General features: G+C 38.7%; 1 protein-coding gene across 1 annotated transcript; it reads left to right on the forward strand.

Moving 5' to 3' along the window:
* Positions 1-5,663: 5,663 nt before the first annotated feature.
* On the forward strand, positions 5,664-9,609 carry LOC105078463 (large ribosomal subunit protein uL3-like). Its single transcript, XM_074365593.1, has one exon. The coding sequence runs from the start codon at positions 5,783-5,785 to the stop codon at positions 6,986-6,988; it is 1,206 nt and encodes a 401-aa protein (XP_074221694.1). The 5' UTR covers positions 5,664-5,782; the 3' UTR covers positions 6,989-9,609.
* Positions 9,610-11,971: the final 2,362 nt, after the last annotated feature.

Below are 11,971 nucleotides of genomic sequence, written 5' to 3' on the forward strand. Positions count from 1 at the left end.
TGCTGCTAGAAGGGAGATCTGGAGTTTAATGGTGTTATTTTAAAAATAACTACATTGTATTCATATTTATGTACAACAAAACATCCATTTTAAACTCCTATTCCAAGTAGGAAATGACTTTCCTGCCAAAAGGGGTTAGCATTCATATCAGTTAGGACTAGGTTCAGCTATGTATAGCAGAAAAAATCCACAAGAAAATAGCTTAAAGTCTTAGAAGAGAGAGAGAATTTATGTCTCTTACACATAAGAAACCTGGGGTTAACAATCCAGGGTTGGGGTGATGGGCCACAGCATCATCTCTTACTCGAGCTCTCCTCTTTCTTCTCTCATCCTGCTGCATGGTTTTCATTGTCAAAATATTCTTATGGTCTATGAGACTGCATGAGCTCCAGCCATCATATCATATCCCATACAAGATGGAAGAAACAAAGGGAAAAAAAAACCTTATCACCTCTTTTTCAGAGACTTCTAGGCAGTCCCCCACAACACTCTACTCATATCTCATTGGTGAGAACTTGGTCATATGGCTATACCTAGTTGCACTGGAAACAGATCATTATATTTCAGGTCATAACAAACTTGGCTAAAACATAGGGTTCTCTTGTTAAAGGAGGGAGAATGGCTATTTAATAGAAAACTGGTGACACCTGCTACAGCACTCACTCTTCACCACCATCTCTGCCATCACATGACCTTGGACAAGTCAGTTAAATTTTTTTGTACTTCAATTTCCTCAACTCTAAAATATCTACCTTGTACATTTGTTTGAAACTTAAATAGGACAACGTGGAAAGAGCCTAGGGCGTTTAGAACTTCCGTAAACATCCGTCTCCTTCCATAAATCAACAGGAATCAGATTGAACCCCATCCTGCAAAGTCCTCGGAGCCTGTCACTGGGTGAGTTCTCCTGGCATGGGGCCCAGTGCTGGCTTCCTCTTCTTTCCTGTATTCTACCCCTCTCCCAGCTTGTGCCACAGAAGCCTAAGCAGGCCTATAACTAGAGCCACAGAGGCTGAGGCAACAGGAAGACTCATTGTCCAGGAAAAACTGGAGAAATGAAAAAGAGGAGCCCTCAGGGGAAAAAAATGGAAGGAATGCATTTCCCACTAAGACTTCATATGCCAGGAAGACTCTAAATAAACTTTAAAAATTTTTTGGCAAAGACAGAAAACGACTCAGATTTCTAGCAGTTTCTACAGACTGTTCAGAAGAAAGTCCTTCTAGATTACCCACCTTTGAATTTTATCCCTCAAGGCATTCCTCTCTGAGGACCCATTGAGAGACTGTGAATGACTGGGATAACGTAGCCCCACTGGTAACCACACGGCACAAAGTACAAATCCTCCTGATAGGTCCATCCCTTTTACAGGGAAGCCAGGGGACTGCTGTTCAGTTATCTGCTACCACAGGCCAGGTTCTCTGGAAGCAGGCGCTGAGATGGAGCTTTCCATGTAAGATGTTTGTGAGAGATAAACCCTGAGAACAGAAGGAGAGAAGCAAGATTGGGCAGGAGAAACTAAATTGCTCTGCAAAAAAAACTCTGGAGCAAGTATTGTCCCACATCAGACTGCAATGGTCTGATCTCTGTTACCACCACCACCACCCCATCTCACAACCATCCATGATGAGCTGTTCTTGAAGGGCATGACCTCAGTTGAGGCCAACCCTAAACAAGCTGACAGCTTCAGGCTGTCTGCTGACTTCATTTCCCACAGCTGGGCAGCAAGACCTTCCTGAAAGGGGGGATGGAACAGCACAAGTTAACCCAGCCACAGAAAGTCATAGCAACCATATTCAAGGTTTTCCTGGCTCTGCTGTTCATGTATTGATTTCTTATCACAAATGGAGTTGACACCAAAAATCACTGTATTTCACTCCTCAACTCACATATCACAGAGTGTATGTTTAATTGATAGCAGGCTTGAAGTGCTCTATAAACCACTCAATTACGATCAGGAAGATTGAAGAGTCCGGCTTTACTCTATCAGCCTCCTTGGTGTAAAGATCAATGTATATAAATAAGGATTTTTCAATTTAAAAATAGATTTGAATGTACTTCGTAATCAAAGCAAGAGCCCTAAAGATGAGGACTGGGAAGGAAAATGATGCTTTAGCAGATTTCCAGTATCTTCTAAACCCTTGCTTTACCAGGAAGTAAACTGTTTTAGTACTTATTTTCCAATTTTCAGTTCTACTGAGATGCAATGAATTCTTTCATTTTCTACTTAAAATATTCAGTGATGAACTGAATTTCCCCAATTCTCAGGGTAATCTTGCAATCGCTCTGTGTGTTCTTCCATGGGGATTCCATCTAAGAAAATGCTAGGGACCCTTCTTTCTTTTGTGAAATTACCAAACTCTCAAAGAAGCAAAACACACCAAAAAGGATTTTGCTGCACTGGAAGCAAAATCATCCTTGCTTCACAAATAAAACCTAGTTTGTCATATTATTAAGTACAATTCCACTTGTCTGAAATACAAATCAAGCTTGCTTTGTAATAAAACATTCTGAATTTTGGGGGCAGGGTGGGTAGGAAGCATTTTAGAAACTAGAGTTGTAACAGCACAGATTACCAAAACACTGAATTTCACATTGACATATTTTGGTTAACTACCAGCCTCCCATCTTAGCCTTCCTATGGAGCTGCTATTACAATAACTATTAAAAATCTTTCTTGCCAGAGAATTTTACTAGGGAATGTATCAGAGAATATACCAGAAGGAGGAGAATAAAAAAGGAATAAGGAAGACGTACAAGAGCATTCAACTATGTGGAGCTAAGTGTCTAATGAAGAAAGGACCAGAGCTGAGAGTTTTTGCGTGAACACCAAACCAAGAGGGTGACTCTAGATCAAGGGTCAATCAACCACAGCCCATGAGTCAAATCCAACTCATCTTTTGTTTTTGTAAATAAAGCTTTATTGGAACACAGTAGCATCCATTTGTTTACACATTGTCTATGGCTACTTTTGTGCTACAACAGATGGCACAATTGAGTAGTTACAACAGAGATTTCATGGTCTACAAAGGAAAAATATCTACTATCTGCCCCTTTATAGAAAAAGTTTGCTGACCCCGGCTCTAGATCAATATAAAAGCTGAGTCACGGAGGGCACCGTCAACCAGGTCGACTGAAATGGAGAAGTAAGCATCCATGGGCACAGAGAGAGTTAAAGCACAGTCTTCATAACAATCAATGATCTCCTTTAACTCCTATGTGCCAAACCAGCCAAAATATATCTACCTTCAAATAATGATCCTGTCTGGTGCTCCCTTGACATGTTTTTAGTGATTCTTCCACATCTCCTTTCCCTTTACATGTTGGTAGCCTCCAAGATTCTCTCCTTGGACCTCCTCTTTTCTAACTCACACTCTCCTGGGGCACTTTCATGAATATTCTTGGCTTCAGCTAACTTGTATAGTCTGGTGATTCCCAATTCTGCATCTCCTAAACCTGAGATCTGCATACTCACTGCCTTTGGAACACCTCTACTCCTCAAATGCAATATATATGCAATCTCAAACCCTCTTTCCCTATAAATGAAATTAGTGATTAATTCAGATTGCCTTAGTTAGATTCCTAGCCCCACCCTTACTAGCTACTAGTAACCCTTGGGCAGGTTATTTAAACTCCCTAATACTTGGTTTTCTTGTGTGTAAAGTGGAGGTAATAATAGTGCCTACTACAGACTGTGGTCATGAGGATTAAATGAGATGTTATATGTAAAAAGACTGAACACAGTACCTAACACAAAGGAATAGCTCAATAACCATCAGGAGTAATGAAAGTATAAATATAATATTTTATGTTTATTTCCAATATTAGTAAGTAGCACTTCCATTAAATGTCACTGTTTACCTTAGTTCTCTCCCTGAAATTCTGGCGTCCCTGTGCTCCCACAGAACCTAATAGATCGAGGATTTGCATATTGTTTTGTATTTGCTTATTTATATACTGTCTTTCATACAAGTTCATAAGCTCTTTGGGGACAAGCTGTGTCTAATTTAACTCTTAATACTGAAGGAATATTGTAGAATGGATAGGAGGACTGGGCTGGCAGGGAAAGTAGTAGATTGGTAAGAAGATACTAGATGAGACCTAAAGAGGGACTTTAAAAACCACGTCAGTAGGAATGAGGGTGAAACAAAAAGAATTTCAGAGAAGTTTAGAAGAAAGAATCAATAAAACTTATCAATGATTGGATGTCAGTGGTGAGAGAAAATTCCATTTTACTTCCCACCAGTCACAAGTTTATCCCCTCTTCATCAAGTAGAGCAAAGAGTGCTGTTTTGAGCCAGGACTGGTAGTAAGAGTGAGAATTAGATGCTACTTCAGATTTCCTCTCTGCCCAGCTTTCATGTATTAGTCCTCACCCGGTTTCTTCATTTTTCTTATTCATCAACTAGGGTAGCAAAACAGATGAGAGTACAGGCTTTGCAGTCAGGCAAATTTGTGTTTTTAGCTCCTGCTTGATAACTATGCACCACAGTTACCTAAACCCTCCAAATTTCAGCTTCCTTGTCTTTAAAATAGGAGCGATGATTGTATATACCTTGTTGGTTAATGTGAAAATTAAATAGATAATGCATGTACGGCTTTGGGCACAGCACCTAAAACACAGTGTTTCACATGTGCTATTTATATGTTATAAAACTAAACATAATAAAATAGTAAATCTTTAACTTTAAGACCCCCAAATTTAGGAAATTCATATCAAAGAGCTACAACTTTTGTAACATACATCATAAAATATAATCATATCTTTGGAATTTTGTAGGAAAATAGGCATCAAACACCACATTAGGCCTAAAGAGAAAATCTCATCCTATAGCAGGTGGTGAAAGATAGGATTAGGGACTAGATTAGAAGAAAAGAAAGTTAATCGATTGAAATCATTTGACCTCACAAATTTGCTTTCATAATCATAAGAATTTTTACTTTTGCATAAAAATAGATGGTGAATTCGCAATCTAAACTTTTTCATACCACCACTCAGACAAATTCCTTTACCTGTCAGTTATGAATTAATTGATCACCAAGGCTTTTAGAGCTCGACAGTCTTATTCAGTATAGTAAAAGCAGACAGCAAATACAGTTAATAATCTCATCCTATTAGCAAATGGAAAGTAAACATGCTGAGTAGCGTATTTTAGTACTGTAGCCAATTTAGAAATGATTGGTTTACAGTATTTAGTATTTATTTTTGCTAGAGAAAACCATCAAATCCAGATGGCCTATCAAGCTCCTGATTGGAAAGTTGTTTATTTACAAAAGTGACTAATGTGACACCGACAGTGGTTGACCCTTAATTTTCTTGTCAAATTAGTCAAGTCACATTATTCCTAGTATATTGCTTTAAAAAGAGAAGAGTGACTTCTAAAATAAGAGCAACAAAAACCTAAGGGTGAGTTCTCCCTAACTTGACTAACCCTTCAACCCAGTCACTGCTACTTCCAGGGTTCAGACCTCCATGAAATTTCAGTTTAACAGCCTAAAAAGACAGAGACAAGTTTTATGAGCAAAATTAAGAAAATCTGCATCTGAAAGCTTATCATCTTCGTGTAAAAGGATCGTGTGGATATCACAATCACTACTTACAAATCCAGACTGAACGTAGGTGAAAGGAAACCCACTCCAGAAGAGCTTCTGATCTGCATAGCTTCAACCAGACCGTTTCTTTCTGTCCCTCTTTTTCTCTATTTCTGAAGCAATAATTGCCATCTCACTATCTTGAAAGTGTGATTTAAGAACTAAGTTCTACAGGGAGCGTTTGACAGCGTGATGTCTCACAGGAAGTTCTCCGCTCCCAGGCTTGGGCCCCTGGGCTTCCTGCCTCAGAAGCATAGCAGTTGGCACTGCGGGAAGGTGAAGAGCTTCCCTAAGGATGACTCCTCCAAGCCCATGCACCTCCCAGCCTTCCTTGGCTACAAGGCTGGCATGACCCACATTGTGAGGGAGGTGGATAGGCCAGGGTCCAAGGTGAACAAGAAGGAAGTTGTGAGGGCTGTGACCATCGTGGAGACTCCACCCATGGTGATTGTGGGCATTGTGGGCTATGTGGAAACTCCTCGAGGCCTCTGTACCTTCAAGACTATCTTTGCTGAGCATATCAGTGATGAGAGCAAAAGGCGCTTCTATAAGAACTGGCATAAATCTAAGAAGGCCTTCACCAAATACTGCAAAAAGTGGCAGGATGAAGACGGCAAGAAGCAGCTGGAGAGGGACTTCAGCAGCATGAAGAAGCACTGCCGGGTCATCCGTGTCATTGCCCACACCCAGATGTGCCTGCTTCCTCTACGCCAGAAGGCCCACCTCATGGAGATCCAGGTGAACGGAGGCACTGTGGTGGAGAAACTGGACTGGGCCTATGAGAGGCTAGAGCATCAGGCCCCTGTGAACCAAGTGTTTGGGCAGGATGAGATGATCAGTGTCACTGGGGTGATCAAGGGCAAAGGCTACAAAGGGATCACCAGCCACTGGCACACCAAGAAGCTGCCCCAGAAGACCCACCGAGGACGGCACAAGGTTGCCTGTATTAGAGCATGGCATCCCGCCCGGGTGGCCTTCTCTGTGGCTCGGGCTGGGCAGAAGGGCTACCATCACTGCACTGAGATCAACAAGAAGATTTGTAAGATTGGCCAGGGCTACCTCATCAAGGATGGCAAACTGATCAAGAACAATGCCTCTACTGATTACGATCTGTCTGACAAGAGTATCAACCCTCTGGGTGGCTTTGTCCACTACAGTGAAGTGACCAATGACTTTGCCATGCTCAAAGGCTGCGTTGTGGGAACCAAGACGCAAGTGCTCACCCTGCGCAAGTCCTTGCTGGTGCAGACCAAACAGTGGACCTTGGAGAAGATTGATCTCAAGTTTATTGACACTACCTCCAAATTTGGCCATGGCCACTTCCAGATAATGGAGGAGAAGAAAGCATTCACGGGACCACTTAAGAAAGACCAAATTGCCAAGGAAGAAGGAGCCTAATGTCATAACAGATTGTACAGCTGGTGGAATCTCAATAAAGTTATCTTCCAGTGGAAAAAAAAAAAGAACTAAATTCTAGGAATTTCTCCTGGCCTCATTTTGCTGTTTGAAAAATAATGGAATTTTATCAGATACTTTTTTTCCTTTTTTTTTTTTTTGTCAGTTTACAGTGTGTCCATGTAAACTGTACATGGTGTACAGCATGATGTTTCAATCCTACATATACATACATATATTCGTTTTCATATTATTTTTCATTATAGGTTACTACAAAATATTGATTATAGTTCCCTGTGCTACACAGAAGAAACAGAATCTCTAGTGGAGTGGTAGGTAAACAGAAAAGTTGAATCGTTAGGTGTCCTATTGTACAGGTAAATATTTTCTAGAAAATTTTGCATAGTGACTTTTTTGCTAGTGCTTAAATAAACCAAGGTTGCAGTGTCCATGAGAAACTTGAGCAGAAAAGTTTTCAGCTAAGAAATAAAAGTTTATAATCTGGCAGGACAAAAAGTAAGGAAAGTCAAAGAAACTTGTTTCAGAGGCAATTCTAAGGCACTAAGGTTTCCTTTATAACTTGAAGAGGTCTTTCTACTCATATGCAGAAGAGAGATATTATATGAGAAAACCTATTACTTGTCTTTGTAGGAAATGATAAGTGAAACTGAGGTCCACAAAGTAGCCTGATTGTAGAGTACCAAGAATAAGACTTGATGGCACTGGTGATTTTGTAATACCTTCCTTGCTGTGAGGGTATGATGATTCATTTGAAAAAAATGATACTTGTGGAAAGGGGAAAATAAAAAAGGTGAATCATGACAAAATGGCAATTCCATGTATACCATATAGTACTCATTTATATGGATGGAATCATTCTTCTAAAAGTTTAAGTTAGTCATAATCTATGACTATAGGGTAATTCTATAAGTCTCCAGTGAAATGGGAGTTGGTGTAATTATCCATGAAATTCAGGGATATTTTTAGAAACTACAATTTTGGCCTAAATTACTCAGATAAAACACTGACTGCTCAGCTTGTTCTGGGAGGAAGTGCATTAATTGCCACCATATAGAAACTGGCATTATCCCTGGAGCTTCTTTAAGTGTTTCTGAACATCTGATTACTTGTAGTCTGTGACTCACAAATTATATAAATCTTTTGAGAACTGGGAGTCAATACTTTCTTTTCCTTCCCATTACATTGGAAAGTAATAACATTACCTCTGAAAGAAATGAGAGGCCCACAGCTAATATTTACTGTGCACAATCTTACTCAGAGTCATCCTCTGTAAATGTCAGTGGTCTGCACAGTCTACTAATCAGAGACACCACCAGCCCTGAAAGGGAATTGTGACCCAACAGAGACCTCAGTCTACATGTCCGTCCTAGAGTAAGACACTCAGTGACTTCCCTGAGACTAGAACCTGATTTCAGGTGGAGCTCTTGCCCTTGTTCCATACTTCTACCCAAGGAGGCACAGTGCAGTATAAATACACCGACCTTCAGGTTAGATCTGCCATTTCCCAGCAATGTGACCGTGGAAAAAAGACTGGACCTCTTTAACACCCTAATTTCCTCCTCTGTGAAATGAAAACATTGTATCTACCTCATATGATGCCTATGAATCTCAAGTATATAGATATAAAACATTCCTAAGGTTATATCATATCAGACTGCCTCAACATCTCAATGGCATCCAACAACAAATGTTTATTTCTGCTTTACTCACTCAGCTCTGGAACCCTGGGTTCCAGAATGATAGTTCAGGGATGAAAGTAAAAGGATGACTGGATATCTGCAAAATCTCTTAAAATCTCAGCTCACTAAATGCTCTCATTTCTGCCCAAGCCCAAAGTAAGTCATGTAGCCAAGCCCAAAGTCAACAGGGAAGAATATGCCACCTTCAGGAAGAAGCAAATAACTGGGAATGATAAACCAATCACCAGGGCACATAAAACATGAAATAGAATCAGTGCTTCCTAAATGTTGATTCTACCCTGTACCACTTCTCCAAGCCTGACGTCCCAAGTTCACAGGTTGCAGGCATTCACTAATGAACGGCTGATTCATAAAATGGCTGACTAATAATTATCATTATACAAGTGGTGGAAACACTAACATAGGTTTTAGTCTGCAAATACAAGCAACTTTCTTTTGGACACTTGAGTCACACATTTTAATCACGTGGAGTTTAAACTGTATTTTTTTTAGTTTCATGTTAAGTGTTTTCTGAGGCTTTAGTACTGTATGCTGTCCAATGCACATTCTCAATATACAAGTATTAGTACAAGGTCAAAATTACTAACATCTCCAGCAATGGCTTCTTCATTAAGATGTAGTTTAATAACAAGTCAATGACTTTAAAATAATAATTGTTGTAACTTGGATAAGTATAGTAAAATATTATAGTATTAACCTACCTTCATAGATAATACATATTGAAGTAATTTTAGAAGTAGTTTTGCAGGGGTCACAATGGTAAAAATCTCGGAAAAAAACAATTGCAAAGGGAAAGGATGCCTCACAAGAATGTTTAGTATTGCACAATATTAATTTTTACCACCAGCATCTTGTGTCAGAACTCCTAGGACTATCAGGAAAAAATGAAGAAAAATTATGATTAAGAAATAGGCGTTCTAACTTTAATCCAAAATTGCCATTTGCATGAAGGTGAGTTTGTATAAATTATATTCATCTTTGTTCAGAATCCTTGACTGTATATCACAATGAAATATTAAGTTGTGTACTCACAGAACGCCTAGTTAAGAAGGATATTCTGTTAGATTGATTTCAGTGATGAATATGGAGTACTGTCTCTCTCTCTGTGAGAGTCTATACTATACAGGACAGCTTCATTTATAAAATGCCTCATTATGAAAGTGACCCTGAAACAATAAAAGATGGGCTTGGAGTACATGAAAATGTCTGTTTGGAACGCATTTATTTCTGTGCCATTCAACAAAAGGGATTAGCTATTCTCCAGATTAGTGCTATGCCATCATTACTGCCCTATACGGATAAGACTTTCACAGTGATTTTCCATTTTCATTGATCTTTTGAATTAAATTGATTTTTAGTCTACAAGAGGAGAAAACAATTTCCCAAAGGGAATCAGTTTCATTCTGAGAACTGTTCTTCAAAGCCACACCCTCAGATTCCAGGGCTTTATGCATTCACTTCCCTTTGCAGGAGCACACTGATTTAAAGTTTGAGAAATAGTGCATGGGAGATTCCTTAGGCAGGACACATTACAGAATTTATTTAAGAGAACAGAATATTTAGGAGAATTTGCAAAAACAGGCTTAAATGCAAGAGAACAAGCAGCCAAAATATTTGCATGATTTTAGACAAACCAGTATAACTCTCTTGTCCAGCCCTCCAAAATCTCTCACCTAGTTGATGAAGCTTAAAATGACTTTCATGCAAGAGAACACCTTTAACCCATATTTAGCAATAAAACTTAAAGTGTGTATAAACTTGAGAATGATAGCACAATATATTCCCAACAAATATACAAGTAACTAACACTAAATCTTTTCCTGAAAGCAGGTCTTAATTGAGGGAAACAGCAAGCAAGTTTGGGGCACATGAAGTGAAGAACAAGAAGGGAATCCATGCAATAGAAAAAGCAAGTTAGGGATGTCAAAGCAAGCTTCAGCTACTTCAGAATTTTCCCTAGAGTTGCCATGAGTGATTGAGTTGAATTTCCTTTTCCAGTCTCTGAATTCTTCCCTCCTAGACCTTCAACATGCTGTCCTGCAATGAAATTAATCTATTCCAGCTGGCCACATACATGATGGTGTCACCAGCTGCAATCCAAACCAAACTTAATACTATTTTGGTGGAAAGAGGATTTAAATTGTAAATATGAGATTTACTGGAGTCCAACACTAAGAAGAGAGCCTCCTCTTTGCATACAACAGTTCAAAATGGGTAAATTGAATAGTGAAGTGTCATGAAATGATATCACATGGAGAGCTGTTCTGAAAAAGAGAAGGTATAGGAAGGACATGACAAAACTTAATGCAAAAGGACCACACTAAGCCCACCAATGATAGTGAGGCATATTTGGTTTTAGGAGAAGAAAGAATTTCTTAGAAATTGGAGATGTCCAAATGAAGAGGGCTGCCCTCCAAGATGACGAACTGTTCAGTACTAAAATGTTAGTTAAGGGTAATGAAGAAAGAATGCCTGATTAGGAGATGTGGAAGGAATTTTTACCAACAACAAAAACTAAATTTAATGCTAAATACCTCTAATTTTTTGTAGACAATATATCTTCTGAGATCATAGAGAAAGAGTTTAGGAGACATTAATATAATAATGTCTACAATAGCCAAGTTTACAATAGCCAAGACATGAAATAACCTAAGTGTCCATCGATGGATGAATGATTATATATATAAAATGAAATACTTTTCATCCATAAAAAAGAAGGAAACTGCCATTTGTGACAATGTAGATGGACTTTGAGGCCATTATACTAGGTTAAACAAGTCAGACAGAGAAAGACAAAAACCGTAAGATCTCACTTATTGTGGAATCTAAATAAACAAACAAATAAATAAGTAAATAACTCATAGATACAGAGAACAGACTTATGGTTGCCAGAGGCAGGAGTTAGGGGGTAGGTGAAATGGGTGAAGGGGAACAAAAGGTATAAACTTCCAGCTATAAAATAAGAAAGTCATGGGATGTAACGTACAGCACAGTCTATAGTTAATACCGTATCATGTATTTATAAGTTGCTAAGACAGTAAATCTTAAAAGTTCTCATCACAAGAAAACAATGTAACTATGTATTATAGTTTATAAGAAAAAAATGTGTAACTATGTGTGGTAACCAATGTTAACTAGACTCATTGTGGTGATCATTTCACAATATACAAAATAGCAAATCATTATGTTGTACACCTGAAACTAATATAATGTTAATATGTTATATGTCAATTATATCTCAATTAAAAAGAAGTATAACAAAAAT

This window comes from Camelus bactrianus, chromosome 6, assembly GCF_048773025.1.
Source record: "Camelus bactrianus isolate YW-2024 breed Bactrian camel chromosome 6, ASM4877302v1, whole genome shotgun sequence".
NCBI classification, from domain to species: Eukaryota; Metazoa; Chordata; class Mammalia; order Artiodactyla; family Camelidae; genus Camelus; species Camelus bactrianus.

Excerpts from the sequence above, each read along its gene's own strand:
- LOC105078463 (XM_074365593.1), top strand. The coding sequence starts at position 5,783 with ATGTCTCACAGGAAGTTCTCCGCTCCCAGGCTTGGGCCCCTGGGCTTC.